At 34.4% G+C, this 25,525-nt stretch overlaps 1 protein-coding gene across 1 annotated transcript in view; it reads left to right on the top strand.

The window, feature by feature from the left end:
• The window catches only part of LOC149788901 (pre-rRNA-processing protein TSR2 homolog), a 34,918-nt gene extending 26,512 nt beyond the window's left edge, over positions 1 to 8,406 (top strand). The window contains exon 6 of the mRNA XM_089975026.1: positions 6,562 to 8,406. Coding sequence (XP_089831152.1) covers positions 6,562 to 6,659 — 98 coding nt within the window. The 3' untranslated portion in view covers positions 6,660 to 8,406. The remainder of the gene's footprint in view (positions 1 to 6,561) is intronic.
• The last annotated feature ends 17,119 nt before the right edge of the window (positions 8,407 to 25,525 follow it).

Below are 25,525 nucleotides of genomic sequence, written 5' to 3'. Positions count from 1 at the left end.
ACAGAAACAATCAACTTTGAACAAAACAGGGTACCAGACAAAGACTGAAAAATCGTCCCCCTGCGGGTCCGGGGTTGTAGAATTGGCCCGACGTGCCTCGCTACGTGTCGTAAAAGGCGACTAAGTAGAGGCAACCTGTTTGCCGTGGGTTGCGTCCCGTGTCGGGGGAGGAAAGGATCCTGGTAGTTGAGCAGTGGCTTTCCCTGCAATACACTACTTTGGCCTCTACTTCTCTTAGACGGGTGGTCGGGATGGGCCCGGTTCCGACAAATCGGCTGGTCACGCCGAGCCCTAGGAGGTCTTTATTAACTTTCTCACCTTCTTTCTCTCTCTCCTTGTATCTCTCTTGATACCACCGTTGCCCCTATATTCTTTTACTTTATATTTCCCTTTTCCAAGTCTTAGAAGGCTTCCTAGAAGGCGGTGGCTTAACGGGTCAATCGGGGGGTAATTTTACCGACCTTAGAAATTGGCGACTTCAGGGTCATTCAAAGGTAATTTTATCAACTGAGTATGGCATCTGTGTATCCGTGACACTTGAAAAGTGTCCCCTTGTTGGGCTCCTTGGTGGGTGGGGAGCACGGGTGCTGAATTTTTAATCTAGCCATCATGGATAATTCCAAAAAAAATCAAAATAAAAGATCGAAACCCTTATCAGAGTCTGACGATGAACCATGTAGTGTGGAGTCATTTCCACGCTTCATGGTCATACAGTCAAAAGATGCCACGAAACCGCTTGCCGCACTATATCCATTTGTCATCGAAAAGACTATCACAGGATCGATTGGCACACCTAAAAGTGTTAAAAAGTTGAAATCGGGTTGTCTTCTTATTGAGTGTGAGCGACGAGGTCAATCAGACAATATCAGGAAAATGAAAACGTTCTTTGATATCCCAGTAACCTCATTCGCTCACACCACACTGAATACGTCCAAAGGCGTGATTCGCTGCCATGACTTGGCTGGAGTCACCGACGCTGACATCATCGAAGGAATGAAAGATGAAGGTGTCACTGCAGTCCGACGAATACGTATTAAACGTAATAACAATCTGCAGGTCACCAACACCATTGTACTCACCTTCAACAGGCCAACTGTACCCAAAGTGGTAAAAGTTGGCTTTTTGCAAGTAAAGGTAGAGATTTACATTCCCAACCCCCTTCGGTGTTATAAGTGTCAAAAATACGGCCATCACGAAGACCGCTGCTCCAAGAGCCAAATATGTGGCCAATGCGGAGACAATGCTCATCTGGAATCTGATTGTAGAGCAACTCCGCATTGTGTCAACTGCGGAAAAGAGCACCACGCAAATTCCAAGGATTGCGATACCTGGAAACAGGAGAAGGAAATTCAGAGGGTAGAATACACAAATAATATTCCCTATCCAGAAGCCAGAAAAATTGTACAGGCAAAAACAGCCCATCCTGGCCCATCCTTCTCCACTGTAGTGAAGAGCAATCCTAAAACAACGAAGGACGCTCAAACACAAACAGAAGCACCCGATTCAACACCAAATTCAAACACCCCCCATTACCAAGCACAGAAAAACACGGCATCTACTCAGACTACATTTAATAATACACAACAACCTAAATCACCAAAGAGTAAAAAATCTCACGGAAACAGGCAACAAAAGGGGTCAGATGACCCCATCAAACTTTATAACAGGTTTGGAGACATCGAGAGCATGGATGCAGAAGAATCTGCTCCATGCGCCCAAGGGAACTCCAGACCTACAAACAAAAAATTCACCCCCGTACTTCCTCCAGAGAAATAACAAAACAAATTCCCTCTGCGAAAGGTCTAACCTAGCTCCACAATCTTTAATTTAAATTTATAATGAAAAACACTATCATACAATGGAATTGTCGAGGACTTAAAGCAAATTACAATGATATTCTCCTGCTTTTAAACGAACATGATCCTGCGGTACTATGCCTTCAAGAAACATTCTTGAAAGATACAGACAATATCACATTTAAAAACTACTCCCTGTTTAACACCTGCTCTCCAAATGTTGATAGGGCATCAGGAGGAGTTTCTGTTATTGTAAACAACAGAGCTCCTCATAGCTTCATTCATTTAAACACCAATTTACAAGCCATTGCTGTAAGCGTCACTCTACATCGAGTGATTACATTTTGCTCTATTTATTTACCACCAAACACTAACCTAGTACCAAACGAACTCGACAATCTTGTTCAACAGCTTCCCGCACCCTTTGTTTTACTCGGGGATTTTAATGCCCATAACATTTTATGGGGATCAAATCATATAAGTGACAGAGGTCACAAAGTTGAAGACTTTATTTCTAGACACGATCTGTGTCTATATAATACCAAAACACCTACATATTTACACCCAGGCACGGGTACATACACAAGCATCGATTTGACAATTTGTTCTCCTTCGCTGCTTTTGGACTATGAATGGAAGGTCGCTGATGACCTTCACAGCAGCGATCACTTCCCAATCTTTCTTGTAAATCTTAACTCTACAGTCGATGAAGTAATTCCACAATGGAATTTAAAGAAGGCCGACTGGGCCAAGTTCGAAACACTCTGTAAAACTAGGCTGAATGAGGATACAGTTTTCAATGTTGACGACACCATTCAGCATTTTACATCTATCTTAATAGAGATTGCAGAAGAATCCGTTCCCAAGTCCTCGCCACATTGTAAAAGAACCCAAAAACCTTGGGTCACTAAGGAATGTAAGGAAGCCATTAAACTACGCCGAGAAGCATTAAGGAAATTTAATAATCAACCGATGCCCGAAAACTTAAATATATATCGCATTGCCCGGGCCAAAGCTCACCGCATAATCAAAGAAAGTAAAAGAGCATCATGGAAGAAGTATGTTTCTTCTTTAAACTCTCGTTCCTCTGTTAAAAAAGTTTGGGACACTATACGCAAAATAAATGGAAAGAGAAAGCAAAACCCTTTCCGACATCTGACACTGAACAATAACAACTTTAGTTCAAAACGTGACATTGCAAATATTCTTGCTGACAGTTTCTCGAAAAATTCCTCGTCATCTAATTATTCAGAAGCCTTCCGAAAACTTAAAACTCAAAAAGAAAAGTCACGTTTAAAATTCACATCCAACAACTCGGAAAGTTATAATCAATTGTTCTCACTATCGGAGCTTAGGGAGGCTTTAGATAAGGCCCATGATACATCCGCTGGGCCTGACGAGATACATTACCAGTTTCTGAAACATCTTCCAGAATCATCATTAACATGTCTTTTGAAACTCTTCAATGATTTATGGATTACTGGTAATGTACCAAAAATCTGGAAAGAAGCAACTGTAATACCAGTCCCCAAACCCGGTAAAGATAGCGAAGACCCCAACAGCTATCGACCAATTGCACTCACAAGCTGTGTGTGCAAAACAATGGAACGAATGATCAATTCTCGGCTTGTCTGGTATTTGGAAAATAACAATTTAATATCTCCTTTCCAAAGTGGCTTTCGATATGGCCGGAGCACCAATGATCATCTGGCTAGATTAGAAACATTCATTCGCGATGCATTTATTAAGAAAGAACATTTAGTAGCGGTTTTCTTTGATTTAGAAAAGGCCTATGACACGACATGGAAGTACGGGATACTAAATGACCTGAACGATCTAGGTCTGAAAGGCCGTCTGCCCTCTTACATATCCAACTTTCTCTCCGACAGAGAATTCAAAGTACGAGTGGGCTCTACCCTCTCCGATCTGCACGAGCAAGAGATGGGTGTGCCCCAGGGCAGTATTTTATCTGTGACGCTCTTTAACATCAAAATTAATAGCATCACCAAGTGTTTGACTCCTGGTGTGGATTGTTCCTTATACGTTGATGATTTTCTAATATGTTATCGGTCAAAGCACATGCATACAATTGAAAGACAACTGCAGCAAAATATAAACAAAATTCAAAATTGGGCCAATGCAAACGGTTTCAAATTCTCGAAATCAAAGACGGTATGCATGCATTTCTGTCAGTTACGAAAACATCACGATGAACCGAACCTCACACTGGATGGAACACCTATTCCAGTTGTTGAGGAAACCAAATTTTTAGGTATAATCTTTGACAGAAAACTGACCTTTATTCCACACCTAAAGAACTTAAAAGCTAAATGCTTAAAAGCACTTAACCTACTTAAAGTAGTAGCGCACACTGACTGGGGTGCTGATAGAAAAGTCATCCTAAATTTATACAGAACGTTTATTCGCTCCAAACTAGACTATGGTTGCGTTGTGTATGGTTCTGCCAGAAAATCGTATCTTAAAATGCTTGATCCAATTCATCATCAGGGAATAAGACTGGCTCTGGGAGCATTTAAAACATCCCCGTGTGAAAGCCTTCTAGCTGAGGCGAATGAACCACCGTTATCACATCGTAGAGAAATGCTTTCCGCACAGTATGCTCTCAAATTAAAATCAAACCCTCTGAATCCTGCTTTTTCGGCTGTTTTTCAACCCAAATACAAAACTTTATACAAAAATAAACCAAACGCCATACCTTCCTTTGGCATTAGAATATCATCCAGCCTTGACACTACAAATATAGATCTTTCTAAAATTCAGAAAACATCCATCTCCGTAACACCACCCTGGCTAATTAAACAACCAAAAGTACGTTTTACGCTACACGATGGAAAAAAATCCGAAACAAACCCTTCTATCTTCCACAACTCTTACCATGAACTCCTCACCGAATTTAAAAACTACACCAGAATTTACACTGATGGATCAAAGGATGAGGAAAAGGCTGCTGCAGCCTTTGTTTGTGGAAATCACACAACGCAAGTTCGCTTACCAAATGGAGCATCAATTTTTACAGCCGAAATCAGAGCAATAGACCTTGCTCTGCAACATATAGAAAAGAACTGTATTTTAAACAGTATCATCTTCTCCGACTCGCTATCAGTACTCCAGTCACTACACAATAGAAAACTGGAGAACCCATTATTGAAAAACATACTCGTAAAAAATACCGAGCTGAGTGTCTCCCACAATATAATATACTGTTGGTTACCTAGCCACATTGGTATTAAAGGTAACGAAAAAGCAGATCGCGCTGCTAAAATGGCCCTTTCTCAAGAACCATCTGATTTTAAAATACCATATACTGATTTTAAACCTTGTATCAGAAAGTTCTTACGTCAGAAGTGGCAGGCATCATGGAATGATGCTGTAAATAACAAACTTCATGCAATCAAACCAACTCTAGGAGAATGGACTCCTTCCTACAGAACCATTCGTAGGGAGGAGGTAGTCATTGCAAGAATCCGAATTGGTCATACTTATATCACCCACACCCACATACTAAAAGGTGAAGACCCACCAGAGTGCGTTTCTTGCAATGAACCATTCACTGTCAAGCACTTTATGATAGAGTGCTTTGACCTACAACCTACGCGCGATCGTTATTACGTTGTGCATGACATGAAAGAACTTTTTGATAATATAAACATCACTCGTATTATCGAGTTCTTGAAAGCCGTAAATATTTACTCTAAACTCTGACTTTTATGCTATCACCTTGTGCAGTTTTATGCAATATACATACCGTCCCATTTTAATACCTATTGATCTTTTTTACATCTCCCGTTGATCGGGAAGCTTTATTTTGCACCGTTACCATCTTACCGTTTTTAATTTCAACCATTTGTTCTTTTATATCGCTGGTCGATATAGAACCTTTTATAAGTTTTAAAAGATTATACAAGTAACACTTTGTTTGGCGCTAAATAGCCTAAAAGTGCTGATGCGCCGTTAAAAAACAATCAATCAATCAATCAATCACTGAAAAATCGTGTGACAGTACATGTATCACTTCCTTTCTAAGAAGGTTTTTCATTTACAGAAGTTTCATCTGCAAAATTATATTGCAGTGCATTCCAATTTGCCACATAGGAATAAATCATTACAAAACTTTAACATGTCACCAGGTAAATGAAGAAATAATACTTTAGAAGAAAAAGAAAAGTTATTTGACTTGACATCAATGGAGAGAGTTCACTTGCTGAAAAATTGTATGCTGGGAAGACAAATAAGATCATAAAAGATAAGGAGAATATTCTGTAGCAGAGGAAAAATATAGTAAATGGAAAGATAATTATTTTAAATATGAAATGTCTGTACCATGATTTAAACAACATTTTTCAATGGTTTTGTAATGTGCATGCAAACAATATCCCACTCACATTTCACGCCTAAGAATAAGAACTATTTATGTTACCTTGAAATAACTGTTTTAAGACAAGAAGAACATTTTAGAATTAATGCTACTTTTAAATGAAGATATTAACTGCTTTAAGTTATATGTAGCTTTCCTACTATATACACGTATACATAGACATCTCACAAAAATAGTCCCCCTTTGGAAAGGCCACCTGTCTTATCAGGCCACTTTCCCAGCGTAGAAGTGGTGGCCATATAAGAGGGGGACCACTGTAAATAGAAAGTTTAAACCAAAGTACAAATATTGATAATCAAGTTTAGGTACTTTTTTGTCAGTGGTGAGCTGGATTACTTTCACAGAATTACCTTGCCATGCTTTCTTCAGAGTCCACGAATGTTGAGATGGAAGACTCCAGTAGAGCAGAAGAGGAAGAGGTGATGGAAGATGGTTGGCAGGTTGTGCAGAGAGGAAAGAGGAGATAATGTTGTTGAATATATCTTTATAAGTTTTGCATATGCATATAAGCCAGATTTAGTGCGGTTGCAAGGCAATAGCAGGAAGATGCATGAGCATGTCCACAAAGTTGCTAAACATCTATGATAGACCACGTGTTGTCAAGTGCTGCTTGGATATCCAATATGGCTGTCACAGTTGCCACGTTGAAGATCTTGCTATCACCAGTGTCTCAGAACAGATGGTCATATCAACATAAAGTTTTCACTAAAAGACTTACTATGCTGTCTAGTTGGTCCTAAAAATGAAAATCTTAACATTCATCCTTTTGAACAGAAGGCATGTTGATCTGGTTTTCAGCAGAAGACATGTGGCTATCTAGAAAATGTTGTTGTTGCTATTCCTCCATAATCAACATTTCAGCATGTGGTTTTTGTTTTACCAAATACTTCTTAGGCTATCTAATAGGTCCAAAATGAAAAATGTGCAGATCTCACACCCAATATGGCCACCACAACAACCATCTTGAAAATTTTGATATTACTAATCCTCCAGAATGGATGATCATATCAGCACGGGATGTAACCAAACATTTCTTATGATCTAGTTGGTCCTAAATGAAAATGGTGCTGTTAATGATACTGTTAAAGTATCTTCACTTATAGAAACTTGCATTTTTTTTTACCTAGAAATAATATCAAATTAATGTATCTATATTATTCAGCATTTCATTGTCAGAGTAGTACTTGCAATCTTTGCCATTTGTAAAACTTGGAATTGGAAAGATTTATGCATGATATTGATGATAGCAATGTTGTATAATGATAGTAAATAGTTTTAACTTTAGTAGTTTTATTTTATAGTCTTCTTGTTGCCAGTTTAGTAAACAAGGTATAAAAATGACAGATTGCTACTGTAGGTACTGTGTTATTCTCCATATAAATTTCAAGTATTTTTGGGGGTATCTCGTCCCTAAGTGCCTTGAAATTGTAAGAGTTGTAAAGATCCTTGCACTTTTGGGAGAGCCTAATGTATTGATCTGCATTTTTTTTATTGCTATACGCAATGTTGATATGAAGTAAATTGATATACCAATAGTATTGTTGTATCAAGTTGTGAGCCACCCATGGTGCAATAATGTGCATATATAAACATTATTTCACCAGTATGTTATCGATTCTATAGATCAGTGATGAATTTGTACTGATTAGTCATTAGCAACATATGAAATTAATGATGAAAAAGTACTAGTAATCCATCTTTTGTATGTGAATTTAACATGGTACACAATTTTATCACAACCCTTTCTGCTTTCCTTTTTTTTCCTCCCCATCCCACCATGAATAAGTGACAAAATGCCCAGAAATCTGGAGTGAGAGGGAAAAAGAATTTGGGCTGGATGAAAGCCTTGAAACTGAACTCACACCAGGTAATCTACAAGAGTCATGTTCATTGTAATGGTATGTGTATACTTTTTCTGATTTGTTAATTTTCCTTAACCCCCAAACCACATCTCTCTCTCTCTCTCTCTCTCTCTCTCTCTCGTAGCAAGAAAAAGGTGAAAATCTGTGCAAAGACATGTGTAGAGGATTTTCCCCTGTATCATGCAATGATTCTCTGGACTTATGAATGATGGTAAAAGTTAATTCAAGCCAAACAGTGGAATTGGGAACAGAGAGATGTAGGATAAAAACAATTTTATAGTTTGTAGTAATGTAAATTAAAGCAGAATAATGACTTAGACCAACTGTAAATACATTAAAATATTTTAACTAATGCTTGTTCAATTGTCATTTTGCTTAGTGTCTATTCTGCACTCATTTTCATACATCACTGGTACACAAATGGTTGAGTGTTCAGTGTTCAAGAACCTAACCATGTGTTTGGAGTGCACTTCTTTCTTCATTAAAACTATCTTTCATGTTTAAATCATAAGTTTGTCTTAGATTTAATTAATCAGTATGAATGAAAATAGAAGCTCAGAAAGAAAACAAGCAACTTGTAGATTTGCAAGGGTGATTGTGAGTAGCCACAGATCTAGAATTTGAAGAGAACACACTGGACAGAAATGTAAAGAGCTCATTTACTCAGTCAGTACACAGTTACCTGTTGTCAATTTTAACTCATTCATAATGTATGTATAGTATGTATGCTGTATCTTTGTTATACCACTTGTATAAATTTTTCTTTGAAAGAAAATTCTGCAAGCCTAATGTCCTTTTAATGAAAAATGTATACACCTCATGGTATATATATATACACACACAGAAGCACAAACAACTGATGGCAGATAATTTTATTACGTGATACATCATTATTATTTACATCATTATTATTTACTTTATTGTATGTTTTTTCTTGAGTTATTGTTAGTTGATAGAGTGAACATGTTTCATCAGTTGCTGAAAATGTTTAGTATTCAAATCAATGGATGGCATTGACAATTTGGCCTATACATGTTTTTGATGAACTGGGATGTGTGCACGATATCTAATAAATGTATTCATACCAGCCAGTGTTTGATACCCATTTATGGAATGCCAGAGCTGTCTTAAGATGAGAATATTTATTATATGCTGTGCTTTTGTACTTATATGGTGTGCAAACTTCTTTATATGCTGTGCATTTGTACTTATATGATGTGCAAACTTCTTTATATGCTGTGCTTTTGTACTTATATGTTGTGCAAACTTCATTATATGCTGTGAATTTGTACTTATATGATGTGCAGACTTCATTATATGCTGTGCATTTATACTTATAAGATGTGCAAACTTCATTATATGCTGTACATTTGTACTTATATGATGTGCAAACTTCATTATATGCTGTGCATTTGTACTTACATGATGTGCAAGCTTCTTTATATGCTGTGCTTTTGTACTTATATGATGTGCAAACTTCTTTATATGCTGTGCTTTTGTACTTATATGATGTGCAAACTTCATTATATGCTGTGTTTTCTTCCTTATATGATGTGCAAACTTCTTTATATGAAACTTCATTATAATGAGATGGCCGATAGCTGCTGCCAGAATACCACATCAGAGTAACACGAATCTGTCATCAACTTGTTATTAGCAAGTGTGAATTTCATTCATGTCAAAATTAATTGCTTTTAGACTCCCAGCTAAGTGAGTAGCTAGAATGCCCCTATTTCAGTTCCCTGTGTTTGAAAGCTAGCTTTAATATGGGATTTCTATATTGTATTGTGCATAATAGATTGTAGGTGATATTTTGTACCAAAATAAGATTAGCTGACTGTTATTGTGATGTGTTTGATTGACAGGCACACCAAATACATTGTCTGAATAGTGTTGTGATTTTTTTTATACAAGAATACTTAGCGTTATCTTGAAGACGTGGAGTATGTAATATAATCAAGAATTCCAAGAGGAAGAAATGATAAGAATTCTATATTATTTGTATTCAGTATTTTGTAATATCACATATTCAGTGTATCACATACGTACACATATTAATGTGAGCCTCAGTTTGATATATATATATAATACATAGTTAGTATGTTTGAGTTAGCTCAAGGTCTCACTGGATGGTTTCGTATTTTGACACCCCCCCCCCCAATTTTTAAGGTAGAAAGCATGAACCTAATTATCACAAGCCTAGCATTTATAAATTCATACATAAGCTAAATCTATAATGTGGTTTAGATTAAGTTTGAGTTAGGCTTGAAAACAGGTTGGCATGTTGGTGACTGCCTGTCACAGTTAGATAAGCATTGGAGATCAAATGCGTAACTTGGGCTGCAAATGAGCTGCCGACTTGGCTTATGTATTTATGTTACCTCCCCATCCAATTAACGAACTTGATATTTATTTTCCTATTGATGATATGTAAATAAAACAAATTGTCAAAATTGATTTTGAAGAGAGCATTGTTATTTAACTTATTGCTATTGAACTGTTATTGAACTTAAACTTAACTGATACTATAAACAGAATTTTTTTACTGTGGTATAAAACTATGTTATATATATATATATATCAAACTGAGGCTCACATTAGTATGTGTATGTATGTGATACACTGAATATGTGATATTACAAAATACTGAATACAAATAAAATAGAATTCTTATGATTTCTTCCTCTTGGAATTCTTGATTTTATTACATACTCCGTGTCTTCAAGATAAAGCTAAGTATTCTTGTATATAAAAAAATCACAACACTATTCAGACAATGTATTTGGAGAGCCTGTCAATCAAACACATCACAATAACAGTCAGCTAATCTTATTTTGGTACAAAATATCACCTACAATCTATTATGCACAATACAATATAGAAATCCCATATTTAAAGCTAGCTTTCAAACACAGGGAACTGAAATAGGGGCATTCTAGCTGGATACTTAGCTGGGAGTCTAAAAGCAATTAATTTTGACGTGAATGAAATTCACACTTGCTAATAACAAGTTGATGACAGGTTCGTGGTTGTATTCTGGTGGCAGCTATCGGCCATCTCATTATAATGAAGTTTCATATAAAGAAGTTTGCACATCATATAAGGAAGAAAGCACACCATATAATGAAATTTGCACTTCATATAAGGAAGAAAGCACAGCATATAATGAAGTTTGCACATCATGTAAGTACAAAAGCACAGCATATAATGAAGTTTGCACAGCATATAAAGAAGTTTGCACATCATATAAGTACAAAAGCACAGCATATAATGAAGTTTGCACATCATATAAGTACAAATGCACAACATATAAAGAAGTTTGCACAGCATATAAGTACAAAAGCACGGCATATAATAAATATTCTCATCTTAAGACAGCTCTGGCGTTCCATACCCATTCATTTTGTTCATATCATTCAGTGTTCATTTCTCATCATTCATTGCAATTAATTTGAGTTTTTTCCTCTTTTGTTGACTTGTTTCAAACAGATGTTGACTTTTTTTGTCATGCTGTCTCTTTAAGTAATGTTTAAAGTTAGCATGACTTAATGCTTGTTCTGAACATTCGCTGTTGGTAACATCAGTACACATATTATTTGTCAGTACACATATTATTTGTTGTGAAAACCAAAGGGATTTCATTTTATCTTAGATTTAATTTAATGTGTAAAATGTTGACATTGTAATGTCTTTAAAGAATCACTTGTGAAAATTTACTAAATTTACTGTTACTTCTGCTCAATGGAAGTTGCTAACCATCTTTGTGGATTTTGGGTGTCATTGGAGGTATATAAGGCATTGTGGGCTGCTTGTGGGGATTCACCTCTACAGTTTCCTGATGCTTTACATCACAAATAAGTTAGGGGGTTTGTATTTTTAAAATTTTTATTTTATTTTGTTACTTTTCTGTGTAATGTTTTGGAACTGTAGGCAACATTTTGGAGAGATTTAAAGCAGAAAGTAATATGTTTATTTTGGAAATTTTCCATACATTTATATATTCCAAATTATATGAATTTTGTTCATTTCTACCTTATTTTCCAAGCAAACAGTAGATTATATTAAATCATATGATAAATAAACTGAGTGAATGCTGTCTTCATTGATCAGTAATTTTTCTTTATAAATTTACAGGTTACTGCATTTGTGTGGGAAATATGAATTAGTTGTTTTGGATATTCTGTATGACCTTTAGAGTGCAGTATATCCATCCGACAAAATGAGTTGTTTTCCCATACAAATGCAGTAACCTTTTTATTATATGCTAATTTTTGTTTAACTTCCTTAGGCTTAATAATAAAATACAAGAAACAATGTATTTGATTTATGCTTCATTATTCCAAAGTAAATTCACAACCATAGATTCTTCAACACACAATAACAGTATTCATGCACACATAGCTCCATCCAGTGGCCTTTTAACTTCATTTTGTTCCACTTACTCAGTCACTCATTTAAAAAATAAATCCCATTTTGCTTTATCTAATATTGAAATTTAAAGTCATATTATGAATAACTGTGTCATTGAACAAAGTTTCCAGCTGGTTAGGGAGGGAGGGATTTAGTTTTTCTGTCAATTCAGCTAAATTCAGATGATCTCCTGTGTGTTTTCCGCACGATGTAGATGTGGCTTGACTCCCGATGTTAGAAACACTGAATGAAAATACTGATTGTCTTCTAAAAATACTGTCTGACATTGCTTAAAATACTGACAAGAAAATATATGGGTAAACAGGTCTGCTTGAGGGACTGGCATTGTCAACAAGCTTCATAACCATTTCTTTTCTGGCATTGATGGTTTGGAAAAATATGAAAGTCATTTAATATACATTCTCAAGAAGATGCTGGATTAAACATTATTTTAGAACAACAAATTAGTTTCATTTTGGAGTGCATTTAATTCTCCATTGGAATGTAATTCTGGTTGCAGAAATGTAGTCTTTAATATAGAACTTCATATCACAGTACATTTTTACAATTTGGATCAGTATTTGGAAACCATGTAATTCCTATAATCAGAAATAGCCCACAAAGTACATTTTGAGGAGATTCAAGATGCAGAAAGGAAAGTAGATTTGTTCTCATTATTATTACCATTTAAAGATGACATATTTTTATGCCCAGACACTTGCATGATCTTTGGAGGAACCCCAGCTTTCAACAGGATTGTCACTGAGTTGTTGGTAATTCTCCCCTGGATTTCTACCCTTTATGCCGCTTGTTTCATCAGAGTTCCCAATTGATTAACCCCCATTGGTCTTGGATAATACCTGCAATTTTCAATAATTTATCAAGTAAAATATATTTCTTTTTTTTCTCCAATGCACCCTTTGATAAAAATCTGTTTCCTTATATTATGCAATTTTTAATTGATGCATTTCATTGTGAAAATTGTTTGCTGTATGCAGAGTAGACATTTTAACTTTGATATTCTGTGCTTGTCTCAGCCTCCAAATCCAAACATTTCCCAATAAAAAGTAGAACAGGGAAAATTTCAAAACAGTGAGTGTGAAAGAGTACATTTGACCATCTAAAAATAAAGCTTTGTCATCATGGTTTATCAGCTCAGATGCTCTTATTTTCCTTTTGAAACCAGCCTTTTCCAGTTGCATTTTTTCAGAATTTAGTGCTTTGATTGATTTCTGAAATCATAATGGGTGGTCTCTTTCAAGAAAAAATGGGATACCCATTAGCCTTAAGATGCAATTCTGTGCTTTTTCTTATAAAATCTGAAGAGCATGGTTCATAGTCGGAACCATTCACTTTGCAAATCGTTGTAAACATTTTGGCTCAATATGTGTTTAATTAATCCAAAATGATATGTTCAATGCAACGTGTCTAACCTTTGTTATCATACAGCCATCGCTGGACATTTCTAACATCATGTTCAGTTGCCTGCTTCATTGAATGTTTCTTTTTAATTAAGTGTCAAGTCAAATTAATAATTGTTTATATAACACTTTATAAACATAATTTGTTTTGATTTCATAAGATTAAATATTTTTCAAGCCATTGTGAGCATTATCAACACTTCAGCTAAATTCATTTAAAATTAATAATTGTTTGATCCTGCAATTTATAAACATAATTTGTTATATTTTCATAAGATACAGTATTGTACATGTCATTATGAGCAGTATGTACACCAGCTTTAAACTAAATTCAGTTCAGTATTATTAGACCAACTCAGATGTTATAATTGTTGAATTCAATACTTCATAAGATTACTCTCAGTGTAAGTTTGTGAGAGTGATTTGAACTCCATGGTTAATGTGAAAAGCACAAAATGGAAATAACGACATTTTTAATGAATTTAGAAATATACTTTGCTTGAACATGAAAGTCTCAAGAAGGAGTCAGAGACTTAGGCAAGTAAGACTGCAAACTCCCAGACTGATGTAGATGACATGAATGTACCCAAGCACCCCCACCCACCAAGTCTCCTTAGAAACTACCTTCACCTAAGCTTAGTTTAACATGTTTTAGAGTTCTTATCTTGGATTGAAAAAATTTTGTGGACTTAATACCATAATCAACATGTGTTCAAAATTTAGTTTTAGTTAATTATGGTCCTTGCAAAGTATATTTTGTCCTTTAAAAGTGCATGAATTTTCTGATGAAACATCTGTATAGATCATGTTCTAATATTCTGGTCATTGTGTAAAGACACGATGATTTATGTGGTTATGAATTGTGACTATCAATATGCTTGTTAATAAATTGATCATCATGTGTTATGATTGAAAATAAATTGAGTTCCTACTTTGTCATCCTTCATCATTAGGTAAGAATGATAATCATTCCTTCTCTTATACTCGGATGCAGTATTATCTGGATTACAGTGTGTGTGTGTGTTTCTATCATACACACATGCACACAAACACACACACTAATGTAACAGAAGATCAGAAATATATCTATGCTTTTTAATACAGCATGGATATTTTTCTGATCTTCTGTTACATTAATGATGTATTATCTTGCATATGGACAAATCCATTTTTTCATATATATATATATATATATATATATATATATATATATATATATATATATATATATATGGAACAATGATACCATAGAAACATCCTTTTTGAATGATCTAGATGGGTGGTTATTTGTATTTCACTTGTCAGTGGTGAATGATGTAAAATAATAACAAACATGCATGCTCACTGTGCATCATCTTGATGGGTTATTGGGACAATTAGTGATTTTGTTCCTAAATTTGGATTAATAAAATAAACTAGAGACAAAGAGTCATACATATAATTATATTGTTATAAAGGATATACAATATATCAATGTAAATTATACAATTTTATATAGTGCATTAGCATTAAGTCCATTAGGATACAGAGTATCTAACTTATGAATCCAATAAGTTTCTTTTATGAGTCTATTCATGTCACCATGCACAATATCTATTGGCATGAAAGAAAAATCAAGTAGAGAGTGATTATTGGTGTTAAAGTGTGTTGAAACATTAGAGGAAAACTGAGGATTTCTATAATTTTTTATATGAAAGCGATGATTATTCATTCTCTTAGAAACTTGTTGTAGTGTTTGTCCAGCATATTGCATGCTACATTTTTTACAGGTTATTAAATAAATCACATCAGTTGATATGCAGTTAGTGTTATCGTGTAGAGAAAATACCTCTTTTGTATTAGCACTACTGAAAGAAGTACTTTCTCTTATGTTTGCACATTGAGAACACCAGTGTCTGTTACATTTAGATGACAAAAAGTGTATTTTTTTATTTTCTGTCTGTTTAGTTCTGATTAAAAAATCTTGCAAATTCTTGGGTCTTCTGTAAGCGAGAACTGGTTTAATTTTGAAAAGTGATTTGACGCTAGTTTTTTTGGATAAATTTAGGAGACTATAATATTTATTAATTATATGACCTATATTAGGTAATGAAGGATTATATTGTATTGTGAAAGGAATTACATCTCTCTCTATTTTACATTCTGCTGTGTTTAAGGCCTCATGTTGAGTAAGATTAAAGGCTTTGTTCAGTGCAGAATCAGTTATGTATGTAGGATAATTTCTATTTTGGAAATAAGTTCGTAATTTATTCAAAGAATTTTGTAATTGACAATCATCTGAAATAATGCGTTGGTATCTTTTGGCCTGGCTATATGGTATACAGTTTTTACATGACTTGGGATGACATGAAGAATATTCTACATATTGGTGGATATTAGTTTCTTTGATATGAATATTTGTAGAGATAGTGTTATCAATATTTTTTATTACATTTACATCTAAAAATGAAACATGCGTACTTGATGCAATATAAGTAAATTTAATTGTCGGATGAAAATGATTCAGGCGATCAGTAAATTTTTTCAGTTCTTTGGTTGAATGGTTCCAGATCATAAATATGTCATCTAAAAATCTAAACCAAACAGATGGATTAAACTTTTCGTTTTGAAGAAAATCTTTTTCAAATTTACCCATGAAAAGGGAAGTGTATGAAGGAGCCATGGGACTACCCATTGCTGTACCAATTATTTGTATGTAATTCATATTATTGAATTGAAAATAATTGTTTTCCAAGATAATTTTTATTATTTTACATATATCTTCACTAGATAGTGTGCTATTATTAAGATTGTTATCAATAAAATATTTACGTGCTTCAATACCATCTGCATGCGGAATGTTGGTATATAGTGATGTTACGTCTAATGATACAAGGATTGAGTTATCAGATAGCTGTGGAATAGACTTCAACTTTTTAATGAAATCAGTGGTATCTTTAATGTATGAAGGAAGTGATTTCATTAAAGGTTGTAAAACACTATCAATAAATTTGGATAGGTTTTCAGTATATGAATTATAACCTGATATAACTGGTCGTCCTGGATAATTTAAAGGTAAATTATGGTCAGGATTTTTATGAGTTTTGGGTAATATGTAGAATTGAGGTGTACGTATGTTAAGAGGGAAAGTATCAAATTCCTCAATTACGGAATTATTATTTTAGCAATCTCATTAATGCATGTTGAAATATTTGATTTAATTTCTATTGACGGGTTTTTGTCAATATGTTTGTAGTATTTTTCATCATTTAATTGATGTTCAACTTCTTTAACATAATCATCTTGATTCATAATAATAATAGTGTTTGATTTATCAGCCTTTTTAATAACTATACTGTCATCATTCATTAGATTATATAAAGACTTAATTTCGTCCTTAGAAATATTACTATGATATTGCTTTTTATGATTATTACTTAATATCTCTTTTGTGATCACGTCAATATAATATGAATATGAATCACGTCCACTAGCTGGTGTAAAAGATGATTTAATTGTGTTAAAATAACCCATTTTTTTAGAATGAAAAGAAATCGATTTACTCTCTGAATTCTTGTATGCTTTATCATAAAAAAATTCTTTTAATTTTAAGCGTCTTGAGAAATTAAAAATTTCTTCAGCTGATTTAATTTTATTGTGACATTTTGGTTTGGGACAAAATTTTAGCCCTTTGCCTAACAATATATAGTCATTATCAGTTAATATTCTACATGAGAGGTTCAAGACTGTTTCTTTACCTCTCTTAATTTGTTTTCTTCGCTTTGTTTCTTTTTTCCACTCTCTTCTACTTTTGAATCTGTGGAACCTCCTATTATTTTGTCTTGTGATGTCGTCTCTATTAGACCTTGTAAAATCTTTACCAGGTTTGTCAGTGTCTTTCTCATGGTCACTGTTTCTGATTTCTCCTGTTTTACGGCTTCTGCATATGTCTTCTTTGTTGTGCCCTGGGGAGTCAAGTTTTTTCGCTGTTGTTCATCCTGTTGGTTCTTATTTGAATTTTCAAAATTCCTACTTATGTTGACTCTTTCGGTCAAAAACACAAAGCCAACAAAGTAGATGGTTAAGTATTTTCTGGTTCATACGTCTAAATATCTGAAGTTGCATATAGAGTGGGAGATGATTTCTTCAGCATCCATATAGAAGTGTGTGACATCCCATCATTGTGATGAATTCTACCTCTTTCAGCATCCATATAGAAGTGTGTGACATCCCATCATTGTGATGAATTCTACCTCTTTCAGCATCCATATAGAAGTGTGTGACATCCCATCAAAGTGGTGAATTCTTCTTTCAGCATCCATAGGAAAATGTGTGACATCCCATCCAAGTGGGGAATTCTTACTCTTTCAGCATCCATAGAGAAGTGTGTGACATCCCATCAGTGTGGTGAATTCTTCCTCTTTCAGCATCCATAGAGAAGTGTGTGACATCCTATCAGTGTGGTGAATTCTTCCTATTTCAGCATCCATAGGAAAATGTCTGACATCCCATCAAAGTGGGGAATTCTACCTCTTTCATCATCCATAGAGAAGTGTGTGACATCCCATCAAAGAGGGGAATTCTACCTCTTTCAGCATCCATAGAGAAGTGTGTGAAATACTATCAATGTGGTGAATTCTTCCTCTTTCAGCTTTCATAGGAAAATGTGTGACATCTCATAAAAGTTGCATATCTCACTTTGTCCCTCTTCCGCTTTCACCATAGGAAATGTGGCATTCCATCAAGGTGGCATATCTCACTTTATCCCTTTGCCACCATCATCATCCACAGGAAACCTGTGACAATCCCATCAAAGTTGCATATCACACTTTTTCGTTATGCCACCTTCATCATTGATTGAATACATGTGACATCCCACTAAAATGGCTCATCTTTGGGGACAGTGATTTAACACAACACATGTGCTCAGTAGGCAAGCTCTTGTGGGGCAGGTTGGAAGTCAGCTAATATCAAACATAATCAATTAAATGATAGTTATGTCTTTCAGAATGTTTTAATTATGATTAAATTTTAAGTTACTCAGCTCGGGAGCAAAGTTAGTGCTTTTATATAAGAATGTAATCAATTATTCCTATAAAACTGCAAATATGAATGTGCACTCCATAATTGTAAAACTAATAGCCATGTCTTCATAAAAGAATGTGAATTATATTTTAAGGAGAAAAAATTCCAAATGTTACAAATAGCAGACTCCACAAGCAAGATCTAATTGGTTGTTGGGACGTCCCAATCAAGTAGTTAAATTTGTACAAGATCTTTGTGGTTGTTGGGATGTCCCAATGAAGTAGTTAAATTTGTATCATTCCTTACTGTTCAAATAATTAATTTCTGAAATGTAGAGACAGATTTGTTCTGTGTAGTACTGCTGCCTTCATGCTCTTCAGGAAAATACTTATACACCAACAATGTGCTATATCTGCACAATGGGCAGTGAAACAATAGTGTCACATGCAGCTGCTACAATTTTATTGTCATAAACTAAATAGCAGCAAGAAGTTACACCAAGTTATGTAAAACTTTAATTATCAAATTTATAACATGAAATTATAAGAGGAACTTACAGTATTATGAATTGAATCCAAAATAACCTTAAATGTTCTCTTTAAGTCCAAAAGAATCAGATATTCTGAATAAATGTCAGATCCTCGAATGTACTTATTAGTGTCACAATGGCATTGTCCAGAACTCCATTGAATAACTTACAATAGTTCAGAATAATATTTTAGTACAATGAGCACTTTGTAATTCCAATGAATAATTATAACAAATGTCTTCTCTCAAATTATCTGAACACAACATTAAACACATCTGCAAACTGATTTAACATATGATATAAAAATCTGAAATAAGACAGGAGGAATGAATTTGGATGCTCAGTTCTCTCCTTCAAGAGTATGTTATGACTATGTGTCACAGTATATCCCAAATGTCAGGTCTTACTACTCAGCTTGGCCTTACTTTAGATGTTCACCTTTAAAAAAACCTGCTAGCTCCACTTCGTCATTTTCACTTCCTGGACTTAAGAGGCAAATTGTATTTTAAAAAAGAGCCTATAACTTGTTTTACATTTTATATATTCAGTAATTCATTCATTGCACTTTCAGAAGCTGGTATTGTCTAGTCTGGCAAAATTAATTTTTCCCTATTTTAATAGCTGCTAAAGATAGTGCACTTAGGCTAATTCAGGCTGATTTTTTTTTTTAGCACAAGGGAGCAGTCATTTTAGTTAACATTGTGCTTAGATCATGTAGTTTCCATAAGTACAATATCCAAATAAATGTTACATCAAAGTAGCATATAGGTATAACAACATTCTCTCCACTGTGCATGTTTCAATTGCAAACAACTTCAACCTCACATAAGTCACGCTTTCAAAAGTACATAATAACTGGTGAGCACCCTCTTAATTGCAAACTCGACATCTGTGTATAGATCTTATGCAATCTACAGGCACTTTAATATCGTAAAATAGAATTTATACCCATATACCAAAATAGCTATGCAATTACCTCTCCTGTGGCCTAGTGGTAAAGGGAATCCACCTTGGATGCGGGAGGTTGTGGGTTCGAATCCCGGCAGAGTCATACCAAATACTTATATGTTTAAAAATGACACTGATGTGTGCCTTGCATGGCACTCAGCATTAAGAGGTAAGTGTTAGGACTAGATGGCTTGGTTTCAGGATAATGTGACTGGATGGGACATGATGCTACGTGTCTGTGACATGATCTTCCAGTGCTAGACATCACAGTAAACTGCCACACTGCAGCCTTCATATTGATGTGACTGACAAATTGTCAATGGTTCTTTGGACATCTAGTGATTGCTCCCAATTGTTTTAAATCACAAAAGCAACAATATAGATGGTTACATTTTTACTATTTTTCTTTACTGTTTATGAATAAATGTTTATGTTATGCCAAAATTTGATCCGAGTACAGCAAACTAACTTCATTTATGAAAATGGAAATCCAGAATCATGCGAGTCCAGAACTAAGAAATGTAGTGCCTGGAAAAATTGACAGATCTTATTGAATGTACTGTAAATTCTGAATCTTGATCCCAGTATTCATTAAGATGAATATAAAATTTACAGCACTCCTTCACTATAATACCTTTCACAAAAACACAGCTCCTGTTACAATTCAGGTTGTTGTTGTTGTGTTTAACGCCATTTTTTCAGCACACGATAGGCTATACATGGCGGCCAGTATTAATGGTGGAGGAAGAATCCGGGAAAACCCCGGAAAGAACCATCGACCCATGAGAAGCTACTGGCAAGCTTTCTCACATACCCACATTGACCTACAATTCAGATATATGAAAGGGTTTGATCTTAGACTTGATTGTGGGATTTACACTGATATTTATTGCACATCGTCCATCTGTTGTCTGTTAGCACCAACCTATTACTGCTACTCCACTGAAACTGATTGTATTATTATCATGAAACTTTAAACATGTATTCATCACACGGTCTTGTGTGTCCTAAATGAAAATGATGCCCCATGGACATCCAGTATGGCCACCGAGGTGACCATCTTGAATATTTATTATTGCTATGTTTTGTTAACCAATATTTGGTTTCACCCAAAAGACTTGTTATGATGGCTTCTTTTGTCTCCCTGCCCCTGTGGAAGCACAGGGCTTTGACTATACTCCATCAGCAGACCGGTTTTTGGGTTGTCCTTCAGTTCAGCCTGTTGTTCAGCTAGCCTTTAATCTTTTTCCTACCTTTGTCTTGCCATCATGGAGTTTTTTAGGATTGATGTATGATGATGTTTGGCAGCTTTCTCTATGCATTCCATATCCACCCTTTTCTTTTGGAGATTTGTTTGTGGGTAGGTAGCTGGCAGATGGTTTCCTGCAGGTTGCTGTTATGAATCTTCTTGCCATTCAATGTTGAAGAGGTGGCAAAGGCAGCTGTTCACAAATTACTACAGTTTGTTGGAGGTTGTGTTATCTATATTCAACTTGTATTGTTTGATAGCTTTTTCTCCATGATTTTGTGTTTTGTATAATTTTATATTTGTATTTTGGACTTTGTTCAAATTCAAGTTCATTTTATACCTGACTAGGGACATTTATGTTGTTTTGATTTTGGTAAGCATATAATACATAGTTAATATTTCCCTTTGAGTTAAATATTAAGATCATTATCAGTAAAGGTAAATATTTTTATTTGGTTTTGTGTCTAGACATTCCTCCATGAAGAACCTGTTCTACCTAATGTTTACCACATTCTTCATTATAATTTAATTAGCAGATTTTATCTGTTTCAACTGTGAATTTTCTATAAATGAACTTTAGACATGCATCCTGGCTCTACGTTTGTGTCTTAGTTTTTTTTATTGATCTTGTTTACTTGAAAAAAATATCCATTCTTGCATTTAACAGCTTTAGTAGAATTTCTATTGTTGTGTTCTGATTTTTATTTTAGTGGAATTATTTATTCAAAATAATATTCTCTTGAATTACAAAGTGCTCAGTAATATTCTTGAACAGAAATATTCATTTGGAATTACAGTAAATTCATTCAAGGACATCTTGGATTTTATTATTATGATTAATTGGAAGACTGTACATTAGTACATTCAAAACTACAGCACATCAGCTCTTTCAGCACTGGGTCTTATTTTGAACACCACTGGAATTTAATTAGAACTTTATTTATTAGGACTGGTGATCAAACTTTTTGGACTGTTTGGAGTTTAATTTGCAATACTGTATTTTTTTAAAACAATTTCACTTTATATTCTAGGGAAATAAATTATTTGTAGAATTTTACAAAACTGGTTGTTTTTCGCTGTTTTCTGTTAGTTTAAAACCATAGAGTCATAATAGTTGTTTTAGTAACCTTCCAGATCTTCGAGGTGTAGAGCTGGACAGACTTCATGCTTGTGTTGAACAGTCAAATCATGTTGTTTTTAGAGAAGGATGATTAACTCCATGCATCTGTTGTGATGTTAAATGCTTATCTGGATGTTTTGGTCAGTCCCTCCATCAGTCGAGACATTACTCCATTGGTAGGTGAACTGTTCAATTTCCTCTAGGTCTCCTTCATGCAGTTTTACTTTGCTGTTTTGTTTATTGTTGATTTTCATTATTTTTATTTTTCTGGCTTTTATCAAGTCTTTTCCGCTTCTTTTGCCAGACAGATAGTCTTGGCCTGCATTGTTGGTGTTTATGGAACAAGAGGATCAAGGCTGATAACTTGATTTGTATTAGTCTCTTTTAGGGGAGAACATTTATCTGTGTTTGATTCTTCCAATGATTGTAGTTTAACTATAATACTACCATGCTGGTTAGTAAGTGGAATTCAATACAAAACAAGTACACAACTTTCAAACAGACATGGTATTCATTTATTCCAAATGACTGAGGTATTGAACATGATTCAGTGAGCTTTTCATACGCCTGCCATAAAGAACAGTTTGTAATTTTGTGTCACAGACCATGTTTTTCTGTCCAAACATTTTTTTGTCTTTTCCATAACAAGTTTCAACAAATTCTTTGCATGGATTTCACTTGAGGCAAGGAAGAAATGTGTTAGCTGGAAGTGAAAAGATGAAAGTTCAGGATCACAGTAACGAAGATGAAAAAGGTTAATACCCAATAACTTGAGTTTTAGATCATGTTGTTGTGGGTCACTTGCACTTTAAAAGGGGAATAAAAACAATATTGGCTATGGGATCGAGGTTAGATTCAAGATCACAATGAGGGCGGGAAACAGTTTTTGCATGAAAATTTCAAGTTCCAGATTATATGTTTTAACCAAACTTTACTCGAGTCAATGGGTATGTAACTAATCTTGATAAATCGCTTTGATCAGATTTTTAGTCAAATTTAGTATATTCAGGATCAAAGACAAGTTTGATCATAAGCAATATCTATGTACATGAATGAGGTTATGTCATTTTATTTGCTTAGCTCATTACTGGCCTTACAAATAAACTGCCATGGTCTCGCACGAATAATGAGATACACCAACACGTAATAATGAGGGAATCTAGTATTTGACTGGCTGAGTTTGATGTCATTCACCATAATGTTCGCCTTTGCATAGTTGTATAAAATCACACAGTATTAAACTGATTTAAACAAGGCATCAGATCGTTAACACTTTAGAAAATAATTGCAAACAGATGAAGTTAGGTTAGAATTGGCTGATAATAACTGACATTGATAACCATCCTGATGGTTCGTGTCTTCAATATGATTTCAATCAAACTGAGGAAATATGGTAATATTGACAAGGGTTTAAGGACGTTACGGATATTTGCTTACTTACATGCGTACATTGTATAATGTTCAGTTGCTGAAACATCTTCAAGGTGAACAGGATCAGGGCTACTTGTGTCTCCTTGTTTTTAATTGATCTAAAATGCCCAACATATGTAGATTTGGGTTGCATTTTAAGAGTTGCATGCCCAACATCCATACTAAGATCAACCTGTCATGCGTAGTTTGATACTGGGTGAAATCTGTACCTATATTATAGGTGCCAACCATCACGCTTTTGGCGTAATCATTAGGCTTTTTTCACTTAATTACCCCTTACGCGTAAATGTATTCGTATTAAGCGTTTTCGGTATATCTCCCTCCCAAAAATTGTAATAATTTGTTTTCTCATTTTTATTAGCATCCCATTAATCTTTCAGACCGTATTCTAAAAAAGACGGCTTCTACGTAAATACGACATAAGAGTATGATTGTCCGCAGACTTGCATTCACTTTCCTAACATTATTATGTTCTATTTAAAGCAGCTGCCCTATTTCCAAGAAACCTGCTGGTTTCTACTTTCAAACTTTTGACTTCGGTTTTATTTATAGCAACTGTATCGCTTAGTTATGAAAAAATAGACTTGTTTTCTAACTTTTAATATTTGCTTGCATATTCTTTGTTCTAATTCATATCTTGTACGGAACCAGTCTGTCGGTATGGCGCTAAAAGTCGTGAGATTATTCTAGTCGATGCATGTATTAGAGCAAAAATGTTTTTCAAATAATTTAACAGATAGATGAGAAAAGAACGAAAAATATGGGCAGCCGTCGCCGCAAAAATTACATTAATCAAATGATCTAGTATGAAATCAAATGATTTAACCTAGCAAATGAAATGATAAATCCAGATTCCAAATGATGTGGTGTCACATGAAATGGTTTAACGAACAAAACCGAATGATACATTTAGATTTCAAATAACGTTCTATTAAATGAAATGATGTAGAGTGAAATGAAATGATTAAACCCATCAAACGGAATGATGAATTCAGATTCCAAATGATGTTATGTGATATGAAATGATGTAGCATGAAATAAAATGATTGAACCCCAAAAATGAAATAATGAATTCAGATTTCAAATGATGTGTCGTTAAATGAAATGGTCTGGTATTAAATAAAATGATTTAAAGAACAAAACGGAATGATGATATCTGCTTCCAAATGACGTGCTATTAAATAAAATGATGTAGTCTCAAATGAAATGGTTTAACTCAACAAATGAAATCATGAATTTAAATTCCAAATGATCTGATATTAAATAAAATGATTTAAAGAACAAAACGGATTGATCAAATCTGCTTCCAAATGACATATTATTAAATGAAATTACGTAGTATGAAATGAAATGATTTAA

Source organism: Sinohyriopsis cumingii, chromosome 11 (assembly GCF_028554795.1).
Source record: "Sinohyriopsis cumingii isolate HCF-2022 chromosome 11, ASM2855479v2, whole genome shotgun sequence".
NCBI lineage: Eukaryota > Metazoa > Mollusca > Bivalvia > Unionida > Unionidae > Sinohyriopsis > Sinohyriopsis cumingii.
This window is presented reverse-complemented; position numbering and strand designations above follow the sequence as displayed.